Source organism: Coffea arabica, chromosome 5c (assembly GCF_036785885.1).
Source record: "Coffea arabica cultivar ET-39 chromosome 5c, Coffea Arabica ET-39 HiFi, whole genome shotgun sequence".
Taxonomy (NCBI): Eukaryota; Viridiplantae; Streptophyta; class Magnoliopsida; order Gentianales; family Rubiaceae; genus Coffea; species Coffea arabica.
In genome coordinates this window covers 4497955-4514245 of record NC_092319.1, presented here as the reverse complement: position 1 = coordinate 4514245, position 16291 = coordinate 4497955, and the positions used below count along the sequence as shown (strand labels likewise).

The 16291-nt window shown below is 36.2% G+C and overlaps 1 protein-coding gene across 4 annotated transcripts; it reads left to right on the top strand.

Annotated features, from left to right (window-relative positions):
• Positions 1 to 10051, top strand: LOC113690574 (centromere/kinetochore protein zw10 homolog). 4 transcript variants are annotated; one of them, XM_027208542.2, is made up of 15 exons: positions 1 to 359; positions 1244 to 2039; positions 2401 to 2542; positions 2910 to 3079; positions 3236 to 3397; positions 3796 to 4029; positions 4110 to 4259; positions 5438 to 5530; positions 5731 to 5826; positions 6973 to 7101; positions 7186 to 7263; positions 7351 to 7509; positions 7592 to 7742; positions 7852 to 7934; positions 9788 to 10051. In XM_027208542.2, the coding sequence occupies exons 2-15, from the start codon at positions 1470 to 1472 to the stop codon at positions 9875 to 9877; spliced, it is 2307 nt and encodes a 768-aa protein (XP_027064343.1). In that variant the 5' UTR covers positions 1 to 359; positions 1244 to 1469; the 3' UTR covers positions 9878 to 10051. The 4 variants fall into 4 exon arrangements, with proteins under 4 accessions (XP_027064343.1, XP_071906586.1, XP_027064341.1 ...); XM_027208540.2 differs by having other exon boundaries at positions 2 to 317; positions 2401 to 2538; positions 2906 to 3079; XM_027208541.2 differs by having other exon boundaries at positions 2 to 359; positions 2401 to 2538; positions 2906 to 3079.
• Positions 10052 to 16291: the final 6240 nt, after the last annotated feature.

The following is a 16291-nucleotide window of genomic DNA, read 5'->3' as shown; positions in this document are numbered from 1 at the left end:
ACGTTCCACAAGCAATACCTTCCTCCACCACCTCCTTTCTCCTCCGGCCACCACCACTTCGGCCGGTCGGTCTCTTTTCTCCGACCCTTTTCTGCCGGAATCTTCCCATCTCTCTAGTCCACTACCGGGCCTTTTCTTCCTTCCTACCTTCCCCTCTTTCTGCTACTCCTGGTGTATCATCCTTACACGTTCGCTTTCTTCTCTCAGCACATACCTCAAAACTAATTGATGTACAAGAAGTAATTTTTCTGTCGTAATCTTGGGCTGATCTAGATTGTTACTTGCCAAATTCAGGATCAGGGTGTCGTTCAATTCAGGTGATTAGCCAGTAATTGCACATTCATTTGGAGAATTTTGAGGTTAGTATTGGAATGTAATTGTTTCTTGTTCAACTTAGTTAGCTGATACTCACTTACTTCTTGTTCTAGTTACATGTTCCTTTTGTTTTGTTTTCATAGTTATTTTGAAAATTCATGTACTTTTCTGGGTTTTTATTTGTCCAGAAATAGTAGTTTCATCTCCAGGCAGTAGCTAAAATCAATGAATATTTTATTGGTGATATGTATGAATTAGCATCAGTTAGTTGTTAATGCAGTTTCACATGTTTCTTCAGTTAGTTTTTGTGATGTTCGTTTTATACTCTTCACCTCTTTGGTTGAAAAAGAAATTGACAATGAGTTCTGTTAGTGCAATAGTTGGTCTGTGTTTCGTCGTGTTTGAGGACGGATTCCTGTATTTTAGTATGGCCTGAATGAAATCAGCAAATTGTAGGCACTTGTGGAGCTTCATGTTATATTTGTAAGGATGAAGACTTGGTGTATTCTATCTCATTCTGCTGAAGTTTATCTTTGATTGGGATTAATTTACATTGTAGGTTCTTTGTCTTTTTTTCTCTTTAAGTGTTAGCATCTTTATTGACATTTTGAGTGCTAGGCCTAGCTCGAATCCAGTCACAGGGGTTTAAGTGCGTATGAAGCTCCTCATAACACTTTGCCATCTGAACACAGTTTGGTGTTGCAAACACATATCATTATCCCGTGTATGTGATATACAGTGTACTGTTACTGAGTGTTTATGAGAATTTTCCATGTAACCATTCAATCCTGGGATTGAAAACTAACTGCCTAGAATTTTATTGTTTCCTTTAATACTACAAATTAAATGGCTCTTCTGGATCTTGAAAGTTGTTTTAGTAAGCCCCTACACCTATGTATCATCCCTAACGTCTATTGCTTTTTTTCAGGAGGATGGATTGATTTTCTTACTGGCTTTAACACCAGAGGCTAATGAAGTTTAGTGTCCGGTTAGCTCTTGGAAATTGAACAGACAGTACATATTGATTGATCAGGTGTTTTGTTTAGAACCCTCTGCACTGGAATATTTACCTTTACCAAAACCCTGACCAGTTTTTTTTCCCTGGGAAAAGAGAACAAAAGAAAAAGTGAGGTATCCGGTGACCCAGACCCTTAATGGATGTACTGTTCAATTCAATAGATATCCGAGATCTTCTCTCAACACCAGACCTAGATGACCCCTCAACCCCACTATCCACACCTGATCTTCATCTCCTCATTGACCGCCTGCAAGTCCGCTCTCTCCACATTAAATCAAAAGTCCATGACTACCTCCGATCTCACCAACTGGACTTCTCTTCCCTCTTCTCTCAATGCTCTGACGTTGTTACCAGGACTGAACAGCTCTCAAGTGAATTGTTTAATATACTTAATCTAATCTCAGACCACCCTGTTGACACCAAAATCAAGTCGGTTATTGAAGAAATGGTTGCAAAGAGGAAAGAGGTAAGGGAGAAGAGGGAAGTGTTGGAGTTGTTGGGGCTAATTTTGGAATTGTGCGAGAAATTGAGACTTGTGAAGGAGGATATCAGAATTGGTAGAGTTGAAGAGGCTGCAGTGGCCCTCAGAGAACTGAAGACAGCTTTACATGTGCATAATGATGAAGCAGCTGCAGCACAAGATGAAGAAAGTCAACTGTTGGCATATGGACTGTTAAGGAAAGAATGGGCTGACTGTTTTGACAAGGTAGCAAATTTTCTTTTATGTTGTTTTGAATCACTCTTTATTGGTTATATTTGTGTACCTATCAGATCAGTTAAAAATTGTGAAGTTTAGCAATTGTTTTAAAACCTGTGAATAGGATTGATGTATCTACAAATTAAAGTTATATGCTGTGAAGATTAATCTGGATATTTAAGAGCTTAATAAGCTGCTATCTTGAATGAATTAAATGCAAGATGCTTTATTGTCTGGAAATTATCCAGAGTTTGATGCATAAAAAATGATACTTTATTGAACTATCCTCTTTTGGGATAAACATTTATTTGACAATGGCAATGTTTGTGAGGATTATTATTCTCATCTATTTTATCACTTTTGGTTGTAGTTACATGAAGCCCTAATGAGGTTTGTGGAGAGTGCTGTGAGATTTGACCAGGATAGCAGTTCATTTCGTGTAAAGTATTGGTTGGGCATGGATGGAGCTGAAAAGATTGAGCTTCATACAGTCTTGAAAGCCATGGATGTAGGTTTGCAGCTTCTCTATCTGTCTCCCTCCCTCCCTTCCTCCCTCCGTCTTGGTCTTTTGTTATTTGTTTTTGGTTTACTTGTTTCAATTTGTGAATTGCATCTGCTTTATAACTATAAAGCATAAACATTAGTTATGAGTTATGCCTCATGGAATACTGAGGCCATATAGATATGATATTGGCAAGCATACAAGCACTAAAGTGCCACATTGGAACAGGAACAGGTTTCTAATTACTGCAGTTGAAACTCTCACACATCAAGCAATCTAAGCTACTCTAGTATTAACTATTTACATATATTTAACTCTTCCCGAACTTCAAAACTTGGGGAGCAGTTTCATTTTGTAATTGTTGTTTTACTAGGCAGTTGGCATTTTGGATTATGGGCTAGCAAGAGTAGCCGACTTAATGATCAAACATATCATTGCTCGAGCAGTTAGTTGTAGATCATCTGTTTCAGTTGTGGAGGAAATTAGTGAAGACCAGGGGCCAACCTCCGAGGCAGTTCTTACTATTGTTTCATGTACAAATGACATGGTACAATTCCAGATTCTTTTTGTTTAACTCTATGTTTCAAAATGGTACATCATATATCCTTTTTTCATGGTAAGAAATGCCCAACTTGCATCTCTCAAACTATGCAGGTTAAAATTTTCATAGATTCTACATGAATCTGACATTTTTCATTTGTAGAGTAACAGTTTAGATGGTGAAACAGTCTATTCTGCACTAGTTCAGATTGTTATGTTTATAAACAAATCGTTTTGCTTCCAAAATGGACTCTGGATGCGCCGTTTTGGAAGATTGACGTGGCCAAGGATGTCAGATATGATCATTTCGAAGTTTCTTGCCAAGGTTTGTGTAAACCCACTTATTCTTTGGTCTTGGAAATTATTGCTGGTCTCAGTGAGATTTATCTGGCTTGTCTTTGTTAATGTTTTGGTTGCCTTTATTCTTAGGTGTCTCAAGTTGGACCTTGGTTGTCTTTTTTGCCTCCTCAAGATTGTTAATTAAATAATGAAAAAGTATTAGAAAGTTCAAGTTTAAACATCTGAATGCATGCATAGTGTGTGTATCAACGTCTGTATGAAAACATAAGTATGCAATTGTTAGTATTGTATGTGTCTCTTGGTGTATGTGTGCACCTTTTGTTAAATATAGGTAACTACCTATGTAGGGTGAGAATTTCACAAGCTCAGGGTAAAACTTTTTCCAGTATGGGTTATACTGAGATTTGCTATTTTTGGTTTCAGTTTGTCCCGGATGATGCTTCCAAACTTGACAACTTTCAGAAAATTGTGAAGCTTTCCTCAGAGTTTGAGACAGATTTAAAGGAGTTGATGTTCATTTCGACCTCTGATAACAAGGATGAAAGACTAACTGAATTTGCCAACAATGTTGAGGTTCACTTTGCTTCAAGGAAGAAGGTTGAGATTTTAGCCAAAGCTCGATATATGCTTCTACAAGCTGCCTTCACTATTCCTCAAGTGAGTTGTATAAATCATATTAAGTGACATTTGATCTTTTAGAAGCATGGAGCTGAGATTATCTATGGGAATCTCTGTAGGACCATACAAGGATAAGTAGTGAACCGGAAAATGAAGAAATTGCTGAAAATTTCTCCAATCGTGTTGTCACTTTGCTTTTTACATCTGAAAGGTGTGTTGTTTCTGAAGCAGCTTTAAATTTGATGGAGCTGGTGCATAAAACCCTTAAGGTGAGTTGACTGAAAGGATAATTTGATCTCTGCTAAATCTATGAAAAGTCATGTTAAATCAGTTTATCCACTGAGTCAAAGCTGCTCCGTATTTATATTTGCATCTTCTCTGCTACCTTCCTTGCTTTGCATTTGTGATGGCTTGTTCATCAAATTGCTCCATTTTATTCTCTTGTGCTGGTCATTTTAGTAAGATGGTGAAGTATATTTGAGCAATTTTTGAACCAGAGTAGTACTCAGAAGATATTATCTTCAACATGAAGTCGGGCAAGGGAGAGTACTGATCATTTTGAGAATATCTTTTCATGGATTCTTAATCCAATTATCCTGTTTGATTCTCTCATCTTGGTAATGATAATGAAGTACTCTGGAAAAATTTTCTTTTGAAGAATAAATTATCTGGGAAATGAAAAGGTGGCTATGGAGATGCTTTTTTTTTGGGTAGTAAATATTTGCTTAAAAGGATTTAAATGACCTAAGTTTTACCTTGAGTTTAATATTCCATTCTGTAAGAGTAGGTAATACCTTGCAATCAGGGATAAATAATATTTGTCAAGATGTGGTTTCTGGGAAGTTGGTACTGAATTTATTCAGGCATAGTGCTGTGCTACTTTCTGGAGAGTACAGCTAATTACATGATTGAGTAGAGCTCTTGAGAAGAATATGATCTGATTCAGAGCAGTTTATAAGTTACTGAGAACCAACTCCTGTAGGTTACTTGGTAACTTGGAAGATCAGAGATTGAAATTTCTTATCTTTTGTTTGTAGAGTGATTTCATGAAACATAGTTGACTGGAGTATGACCTCATGAGGTACTCCTTGGGGCTGTATGCATTATTTTGCATCTTACTCAAACTGTCCTCCGCCATCCACCCCTCCCCACAACCCCAAACAACGCATGCACACATGGGGAGAGAGAGAGAAAAAAAACACTGATACAGAGAGAGAGAGAGAGAGAGAGAGGGAGGGAGGGAGGGAGGGAAGAAATTTTCTTCTTCTAGTGGCTGGAGGGAGACGAGAGTTATTTGTCCTTCCATTTTGTACCTCAACTATTTTGCTACTTTTATGTGCGTATCAACCTGAACTCTTCCTGTAAAACCACCGTTTAGGAATCTTGGCTTGTCATTCAAGATAGCATTATGCTGCGTCGTTGTTACTAATAGTGGTGTTACAAACAGGATGTCTGCTTGTCATCTCCAAGAGTTGGATTAGAATTCTATTATGCTGCTAGAGATGCTTGTCTCCTTTATGAAGCTGTCGTACCTGTCAAGGTCAGTAAACACATGGTTTCAATTAGCGATGTCCATCGATCTGAAGGATGGGTTTTCCTAGCTGTTAAACATGTTTTCTAGCCTCACTACCTTGCTGTTCTATTTGGCTCAAGATATGCTGCTGCACTCTTGGGATTGAATTTTTTACTCATATTAAACAGCACCCTATGGTCATAATATCATCTTTTGATTTCTTGAAGCTAGAAAAGCAGCTTGCTACCATTAACCAGGCAGCTGTTCTCATGCACAATGACTGTCTATATTTGGCTCAGGAGATCCTTGGTCTTGCCTTTGAGGTTGGTATTTATATAATTTTTTGCTGCTAATATATTCCCAATATGCCAGAATCAGACTTCTTCATCTAAAAAATACTAGATAGATTCTGTTTTTGTTGCTGACATATTCTTAAAACTTTTATATGCTTCTGTTTGAAACTTAAAACTGGTTTACATTACCTCTGGCAGTTTCGTATATATCTGGCTATGGGGCCAAACTTGTATAGAACTTCTGATGCTGAAGATGTTTTCATGCTATCTTATGGATCAGAGGTGCTAGTTTGGTATTTGCTGGCAGTTGGTCCATTTCACCTAGTTTTGTACTTCTGTATTTGCAGTTCTTTCTTAAAAAACAAGAAAAAAACCTCATGCTTGTTCCTCACAATTTTTTTTTTAAGTATTAGAACTTATCCAGAAGTGTGAAGAACTCATATTACAAGACTCCTTAGGTTTTTATACTGAAATTTCTTTGAAAATAGTGGAGATTAGGCAATTCAGATATGTTGCCCTGGGTTTGATGATCTGGCAGAAATTCCAATTGATTCTTTAGTAATTCCTTGCTGTGTGAAGTTTTTAATGGGTTTTCTACAAGAAAGATGACAGTTCTTCCCCCTTCCTGGAATTCACATGTTGTTGGAAAGGCTAGTTAAATTACAAGGCATGACACTTGCAAGAAAAAGGTTTTGTGCTGATCTTTGTTTTGACTCACAGAAAGTTTTAGAGCGGGAAAATGAATAACTTGAGACTTGGTGAACAATTAGATTGCTCAATGTTCAACAGCATTACTATAAGTTTGACCCTAAGAATGGAGTGCAGAGGTTTTCCTATCCCAGGGTTTCCAAGAGTTTTCAGTGGTGACCCTCGGGCACTGGGCTTGACACCTAATTACTGGAAAAAAAAAAAACGTTGCTCAAGGAACTTCGTGACTAAAACTATTTCTGTTAATTGTATTATTGCACCTTACTGTAGAACAATTCTTTGTCCAGAGTATCATTTGTTAGGTGAATACTTGCTTTGCTTGTGACGTCTGTTCTGACATGATCATGATTTATAGGTTTTGTGCTTCTGACTGAAGATTGATTGCTGTTCTTTTCAATAAACTACTTGAGCTTATACTTTAATTGCAATTTAGTTATAATTTTTGTTCATGTAATTTTAATTTTTCAGTATCGTCCAGACTTTCCAAATCCTATCAAGGAAATGGCTGTCTTTGCTGATTTGGCTCCACGATTCCAGCTGATAGCAGAAGAAATATTGCAGAGACAAATTCAAGTTGTTATTTTCAACTTAGAGCAGGTATGGCTGAAACACAACATTGCTTCTGAATGAGGTCTGTACATGTTCCTTTTAGAGCTATACTAAAATGTTTTGAGTTTGTAGGCTATTGATGGTGCTGGTGGGTTTCAAAACACCCACCTAACAAAGCAATACGAGTCTGCTAAATTTAGCATTGACCAGGTAATCTTGATGGATGAGGGAAATTCTGACTTAGAAATCCAGTATTCTGTCTTTGCTATGAAGTAGCTTTGACCGTTTCTTGTTTAGGTTGCATTTATACTTGAGAAAGTACACATCATATGGGAGCCTCTGTTAATGCCTTCAATCTACAAAAGGAGTATGTGCATGGTTCTGGAGGTAGTTTTCTCAAGAATTACAAAAGACATTCTTCTTTTAGATGACATGGCGGCAGAAGAAACTTTACAGGTACAATGTTGATCTGCTTTTGAAATTTTAGTTGAAAGAAATTAGATTTTATGTAATTAACCTCATTTCTGATTGTTTGAAGCTTCAAAGACTGGTTCATTTGCTTTTTGAGAACCTGTCATCTATATTAGCATCACTATTGGACATCAAGCAGACAAGGAGTTCAGAACAAAGCCAAGTAGTCTCAGTTAATGATCTTATTCCATCCCTTCAAAAGTTACACAAATTGGAAGGTATCATATTCTTTTCTGTGCTTTGCATGTGAATGTTTGAAGACACTGATCCACAGTTTAAAGGAAGTTGGCTTTTCGATTTTTTGCTTAACATCTTGTAATTTGTCAGATCTTCTGGACATGCCTTTGAAGTCCATTACTGCAGCCTGGGAGAGTGGTGAACTAGTCAGTTGTGGATTTACAATGACAGAGGTAAAATAACACGCAATGACATTTGATACATTTTCTTTCTTTTCTGTGTTTAGTTGAAATGATTCTCAAAGAATTGAACACTTCGTACATAAATGTCTTTGTGAAAGAAGACACTTTTTACTTCTTACTAAACTCTAAACAATCTTTACCACTCGGGTGGCGATGCTGCTACAGCCAAAATTAGCTGCCAGAGCAAATGTATTATTTAAGGACAAGTTTTCCATGTTTATTTATTTAACTAAATACTTATTGCAAATTTGTAGTCTGGTTGCGTAAAAATACTCTGAGCTCACATCAGTGGCCCTGTCTACTGCCATCCAACTCTTGCGTTTGTTTCTTTTATACGAACAAAAAGGAGAAACCCCTTTATTTCTTTCCAGTTGTGCACCAAGTCTTAGTTCCACTTCCAAATGTCCAAAATTTGCACTTCATCTCTAGCATGCCATCACTACCATTACATCGATCAAATATTCTTCTTTTTTTGCCCTCTCTGTGGTGCTTCACATAAGTAAAACATGTGAAAAGAGTATACAAAAATGGTTGATATCCTCATTTCACAAACATGATGAATAAAATAAAGAGGATAAGAGGTTTAAAAAGAAAAAAATCTAATTCATACTGTGTGACTAACTTCACATATTTTTAAGTCCTAAATCATCACCAAATTATATTTTCCTTTTTTTGGGGCAGAAGTACACTTTAATAGAACATATGCCCAGCAACTAGCTTATCCTCCCATTCCTTGCCTTCATATAAGGAGAGAGAGAAACACCATTGGTTTTAAATATCAGGGTTTGATTGGATGAGGGTGTTGGGGAATAAATTTGTGGTTGAGAGTGCTCGGCGTCCACATTTGGGGTGCGGGCTTTTGGAGAGAGAAGATCGAAGAGATGCGGGCTTTTGGAGAGAGAAGATGGAAGAGAAAGCTAACAGAGTTGTGAGGGTGAAGTTGAGTTGTAAATGAGCCAATTACGACTCGTGAGAAATAGTTCTACTTGAGCTCGAGCTCAATCGAGCATCAAAATCAGATTTTGTGATCGACTTGTCTTATGGACGGTGCGTTCAAGCTTGGCTCATGCTCTCTTGAGAGGCAGACAATTGATCGAGCTCGAGCTGTTACTGAAGATGAGTTCGAGCTTGAACTCGAGAAAAAAGATGTAATTTGTCCCGAAGGAACAGACATATTAGTAATGTTACATATATGTATGAATATCATATAAGCACCCACATATATATACACATATATAGTGTATATACATATATGTATGGATGTGTGTGTATATAGATGTATATGGTTATGCATGTATGTATAATGTATATGGTTGTATATGTAAATATATTTCACAGACAATATTGAGTTGCTTGATGTGCATTCTAACAAGCTTGAGTTTGGCTCGTTACCTCAACGAGCATGCTTAGACTCGTGTTTGACTGAGTGTGAGTGAGCATTTGACCAAGATGCTTCTGAGCAGCTTGGTTTGTTGACTAGTAGTGGCACTGGGGAAAGAATAAAGAGGAAAAGGAAGAGGAAGGGGTGGTTGCCATTGCGAAATTTCATGGTTTTAGGTGGCAAATTAATCAAACGAGAGACTTTGGAGGTTGTGGGGGATAAAGTTTGTTTATTGCCCTTGAGTGTTATATGAATTAACAAACATTGGCTAATGATGGGCAAACTTTTCCAAGTCAGAAAATTGCTGTGGTAATATTGCCAACCTTAACTTTGACATTTGGAATAATTCCATTCTAGGGTGCATCAGCCTTATTCAATTTTCTTTACTTTGCTTAAATGTTGATGGATTTCTATGAATGAAATTAAATCACTCACTGTTTCTTAACTAACATGACTTTTATAGGTGGAAGACTTCATCAGGGCCATTTTCACTGATTCACCTCTCAGGAAAGAGTGCTTGTTTAGAATGGAAAGTTCCGGCTTCTGGAAATGATTGTAGAACGTAACCCTTTTTGTCGTTGCAGTTATCCAATTTTTTTCCTATTGAACCAATAAATTGTAGATGCAGTTTCAACTCATAGTGACCTCAGAGGTTACCTTTTTCCATTTTTTTGCTATGAACAGTTACTCTACCTTTATAAGTAAAATTTCCATGAAGAGTAACTTATTCTCCTGCTTTATATTACTTCCTCTAAACATTAATAGGGGTACATATAACAGTGGAAAGGATACTGAATAGTACTAGTTTGGCTGCTGGCCTGCAGTTTGGATTTATGAGGAGTTGGTGATTTACGTAAATATGACGGTGGAAGCACAAGTACTTCTAGGAAAACATATTCTTGGCAGGCTGTAATACTAAGACTTCCTGGCTTTTAAAGTCATTTGGAAGGCAATTTTTGACCTGCAGTATGGGGTTCAATGGAGTGTTGCATTTTGGAACCTGTTGGTGCCGCTCAGGTACTCTTGTTCAGTTGGATGCTCAAGCCTGTTCCTTTAGCCTTTTGTTCAGTTGGCTACTCAGCCTGCACCTTTAGAGTTCTTCAATACAAAGGTCTGAGTAACTTGCACCATTCATAACTCGAAACTATCTGAGGTTGAAGCAGAGTATCATTATGATAATCAGGAGTTGTCCTTGTCCAGTACATGACATGGAGCATGTCTTCTTCTAGAGACATGGTGCTGATGATTGCTACTGTTACTGAGCATAGTCCTTCCACCCTGCCTACATTCAATTGAAGGAGGACATCGCAATTAAGCCTTCCACAGAGAGAAAATGTTTTCTCTTGCATCTTCTACCCGTTCGTGCTTGCAAGTAGCTGTTTTTCTGTCTTTGAGCTTTTCTTACATTTGCCACTTGCCCCTGGGGTGCCGGAAACCATATAAAGCACCGGCCTGCCCTTTCCTCTATCACTAGCTTTTGCCTTCAAGGATTTTGGACCAAAGCTTTGCAAGCTGAAACTCACTTAAACTTTATCTCCTTTTCTTGAATATAGTGTTACAGGTGTGAATGTGATCCAAGTTTCTGCAGTTCCATATTGATAACTTCAGAAGGGCAAAGTGAGTTCAATTTCAACATGTGTGCACATAGATTCCAACCATGTGGGGGATTGTAAAACTCAACAAGTTTGCTTTTGCTAAGAATGATGGAAATTGTTCTTAATTGTGCTTAACTTCTTGCTATAAGCGAGGGTCTTCATGTATGTTACTAGAACTCAAGACAAGTCTTCTCATTGAGGCAGATTCCAGGTTAATCTCTGATTCACTTCATAAGCTATGGGACCGTCAGTAGGGTTTAAGCAGAATATGAATGTGTTGAAGGGCTGGTTACAACTTATGCAGCACTTCCACATAGTCCAGCTTTCCTGTTGTTATCCAGATTAATCATTGGCAGTTGAAGTTCTTAGAGTTTGGGGTGTGAATCCCCTTCTGCTCTTGTCCTTATGATCTACTTTACTATAGACAAAGCAAGGACCATTAGTGTTTTCATCTGCATTTCATCAAAACTACCTCCAGAACCAGACCGATTCCCTGTTTTGGTTTCGTCCGTTCTAGTTCTTGCTTTTTCTTATGGTCTTTGAACATTTTGGAAAGTGATAGAATCAGACCGATTCTCAAAAATGCCTTTCCGGGTATTCCTCAATGTTCCGGCTATTCGCCAAACGTGAGAAGTAGATAATTTGCTTCCGGAATAGGTGGAAGAATTGCTCCGTAGAGATACAACAGATCAAACATTAATTTCAGAAATAGGTTTACTCATGTAATTATCTACTTACTAATTTGCATTGACAGATCACAAATTAATGACAGAAACAGATCAATGTAATTTCTACCATTAATTCAGATCTTATTTTTCTTTTTGCCTTTGAATTAGATTTCTCCATAGGGATTTTCTTTCTTTTGATTTTTGTCAGATGTGTTTTTTGCTGCAATTTCCACTTTGAAACTTTTACATCATCAATTCTTTGTGGAACAGTCCTATTATGTGATCATATTCTAACAAATTAATAAATAATCTCTTTTAAACGGTCTTGTAGTTGGAGAATACCCAACTTTTACATGCCGATTAAAGATGCCACGTTTAGTTCACTACCGAATTCTACTCAAACTTTATCACGCATACATATATATAGTTTAAAATCGCCTGGACCGGGGTTAGTGGGGTCTCTTTAGGTCTTAGTAACAGCTGCCCCCTTTAGGTGGTTATCCCACATCGGGGCTAGGAGGGGATTTGGGTGGGTTTATAAGTCTCCTGAGGAACCTCAAGAGTTGCCTGCTTCTGATTTTTTCTCGGGGTTTAGGTTTGTAAAGTCACAAAAGCCTTACGAAAGGCTTTGACAAAAAAAAAAATACATATATATAGTTTAAAATTCAGTAGTCAAAAAGGAATTTTCTCCTATTTGCATGATGTTTTTAGGCGCAGCACTTGACATGATTTCTGTTATTCTACTGTTTCGGGGGAAAAAAAAAGACATGAGTGTTTGGATAGTAAATTTATCCCAAATAATATTTTATTTACATTATAAACATATTTTTCAACCCGTCTTTTTATATTTTCAACCACCTTTTTATCTCACATATATCGTATCACAAAAAGTGCTATAGTAATTATTTCAAATAATATTTCAAATAATACTCTATCCAAACAAGTATTTCAAATAATATTTCGCTTGCATCATAAACACATTTTCCAACTCACATTTTTATATTCTCAACCACCTTTTTATCTCACATACATCACATCACAAAAAGTACTACAGTAATTATTCCAAATAATATTTCAAATAATACCCTATCCAAATAATCAGTTTCATTTGTTGGGGATGATTGAGTCTTTCGGATTTCAACCCTTTTTATCTACCATCACCCATATTTATTTCTAATTTCACAATTGACAACACTACTAATATTATGTTCTTGAAATTTGGGAGTTAAGATAATAATTAATAATCTAATTACTAAAAGAGGATCACATAATAGGAAATGATGATTAAATCAATCGCCGGCCTGTGTGGTGGGATGCGCCAAATTGAATTCATATAGTTATGCAAAAGTGTATGATAATTGGCTTTTTACTGTAAATAGAGATGACGATGTGTAGGATAAAATCCGATACACACGGGTATTCAATCCGATTGTTAATTCAATTATACAACCGATGGGTTATCCGTCAGGATTGGTATTGATGAGGAGTTATCAATGGGTAATCCGATAGAATTTGATAAAAAAAATCCTAAAATCCTGATACCCCATATATATATATATATATATATAGTATGTATTCCTAATTTCCAATCTAATAGTCCAATAACACGTTAATTTTATGACCCAATAATATATAAATCTAATCCAACACAAATAAAGATAGTCATGATTAAAAATAGAAGAATATTGATTTAATCCTTCATTAAATGTTGGATATTTCTCATGCAAGCTCTAGTGTTAATTCAATATGATGTATATATTGATTTTAGCTTAATAAAAGTTAATTTTTCTTTTTTGTACTATTTAATTTAGTGGGTAGAGGGTATCGGATCAGTAACCTAAGCCCATGAGTAAGAAGATTTGGTAATGAGAATTAAAATCGGTATGGTTACTCGATAGAATTTCATAAAATACTTGGCTATACATGTTAAGATTTGATAAGAGAGATTTTTTAAGAGTATCCGAGTCTCTGTCATCCTAAGTTAAAAACTGAAAATTCTTTTGTTTGATCCAAAAAGTTTGCACTATTATTCTCGTCCTTGTGTGCCACTGTTGTTGCCACACGTATTGACTAGTAAAAGTAGTCTAAGAAAATAAAATAACTAATAATAGTTCTTTGTCTTGCCAACAAAATGTGAAAGATAGAGAGAGAGGGAGAGAGAATCACACTAGACCTCTAACTATTCCCACAAAAAAGTCTCTGTCTAGTTAAATTAAATTGTCATACTTAATTGTGAAAGGGAAATAAAATGAAAAATTGATTAGTAGGATGGGCAAGTTAGAAGGTTTAATCAGACCTGGTCCAAGCAGAGAGCTGGTGAAGACATTGGGTAAATTAGTTACTATTCCAACAAGTCAATTGGTTAAATTACGTACAGACATACACATTTCTAATGTTTTTTTTTTTTTGTTTGGCAAACTCGTACATGGGGAGGGATGCCAACCAGATTTTATTAACGTCAAGATAAATAAACAAATGGAGGGGACCAAATCAAAACCTCCAATACATGGAAAAAACTAGAAATAGGGAGTACTTACTCTCTTACAGAAATTGTTCTAAAATTTAAAAGTCCTTGAGCATCTAACTTAACTAGCACTTTACATTGTCTAGGCGAATCTGCTAATGACATAAATAAATGTTGAGAAGCCGTCCTCGAAGTAGCCAACCAATCCGCTGTTGCATTTGCCTCCCTAAACACGTCCTCTACCACAAGACAAATATATCTATAAATCTATAAATTGAAATATTAATCGCATCTCACTTTTTGGTAATTGCATCTCACTTTTTGGTAATCGCTCTCCCATCATTTGTTTATTATATAGTCTAATAAATAAAAATTATATGATAAAATAATAATGAGAGTGCAATTAATAAAAAGTGAAGTGCCATTAACATTTCCCTACACAAACCCTATGTTTCTTTTGTTCTTATCTCGTTCGCTTTTTCCCTGCTTTCTCCGATCTGCCGGTCCTTTACTCCAATCATCCAAGTTGCAACAAGAATTCAGGGAAAAATTGTCAAGGAAGATGCATTATTTACTTTAAATTTCTACTGTAAAAAGTTAGGCAATTGGGAACAGTGAATTTAGCCATCTAGTCTTTTTAAGTGTCGTGGATATGGTTTAAATTGTGATTCTAGCCTGAAGTATTGCCTCAATTTATCCAACATAACAGCAATATTTTGTAATTTGTTTACACTAGGAGGAATGAGTGGAGTAGCCACCACGACTATCAGCCAATTGATGGCTCTCCGCCCACTTTTGGCTAATCCGTGACCAAAATCATGCAATATCATGCTCAGCATGAAATTTGGAGTTTAGAGCTATAATGTCATAGACTTATTCCTTCTCCCCTTAAACTTTCATTCCTCCCCCACACCCTTCCTATCCTTAATTGTCAACTCAGAATTCAAACTCTAAACCTAACAATAGAAAGAATTATAAGAGCCATCCCCCAATCACCAGACCAACCCCAGTAGTTTATAATGTCATAGACTTTAGCCAATATGGGTGACAATTGTGATCGGTGCCACAAGAAGGTAGGGGTTGGATTTGGAGGGACAGATCGAGAGTATTGTAGCATTTTTTATAAGGTACAACTACAATAAGAATATATAAATCGAACATAGGAATATTTGGACAAGATAATGACCATGGAATTTTATTAGCTATTAGTATGCCTAGGCACGCAACTGACTATAAATTTTAGGGCAAACTATTGCGAAGTTTAATTTTTGACCCTCTAACTATTAATTGATAAGTTTTATTTTTCTAACTAATTAAAACATATAATTCTAGCCCTTCCGTCAAATTGAATCATTGTGTCTAATAGAAATAGCATGACGTGCATAGCAGTGGCCCTCAAACTACTATAAAGTTTAACTTTTGGCCCTACAATTACTGATAAATTTTATCCCCCAAACTAATTAAAACATATAATTCTAACCCTTTCATCAAATTGAGTCGTTATATCGAACAGAAATATCACCACGTGCACAGTAGGGACATAAACAAGAGGCATTTTCATCTTCATCTTCACTGGATATGTGTTAAGGTAAAGTTGTTTTACCCCTATTTGACTTATAAACTAATAATTTACCAAATCTCCAATTGTTGAAATTGATCCAAATCAATTGAAATCCCATAACCAAAAACTCTGAACAGAGAAATTTCACCAAGGATAGGCAATTTGAAGAAATTGAGTTGTCTTCATTTGGAATTTAACTCATTTTTTTGTGTTGTTTTAGATTCATTGGATTCATGTGCTTCTCTTAATAACATAAACCTGACATATAATTGATTTTTTAGAAATATTCCAACATGCCTTGGTTCCGCTCCAAGTTTGAACTTTTTAACTCTCTCAAATAATCAATTCTCTAGTGAAATTCTTCCAAATCTACATTTTGGCCTTCTTGATTTGTCGAACAATAGGTTGGTTGGGCACATCTCAGATTTTTTTTTATCAATAGACGTTTCTATTTGACATAATGACTCAAGTTGATGGAAGGGTTAAGATTATACATTTTAATTAGTTGGAAAACTATAGCTTATCTGTTAATAGTTGAAGGGCCAAAAATTGAATGTTGTGATAGTTTTAGGGCCACTTGGGCATTTTGACCATCTCTTGAATCCTGTAGCTCTATTAGACATAATGACTGAAGTTGACGGAAGGGTTAGAATTATCTATTTTAATTAGTTGGATGGCT

What these genes read in the sequence shown, in the direction of transcription:
- LOC113690574 (XM_027208542.2), top strand. Translation starts at nt 1,470, where the DNA reads ATGGATGTACTGTTCAATTCAATAGATATCCGAGATCTTCTCTCAACA. An exon ending in CTGCCTTCACTATTCCTCAA is followed by an intron (nt 4,030 to 4,109) that starts GTGAGTTGTATA and finishes GAATCTCTGTAG; the next exon opens with GACCATACAAGGATAAGTAG. An exon ending in GTGGATTTACAATGACAGAG is followed by an intron (nt 7,935 to 9,787) that starts GTAAAATAACAC and finishes TGACTTTTATAG; the next exon opens with GTGGAAGACTTCATCAGGGC.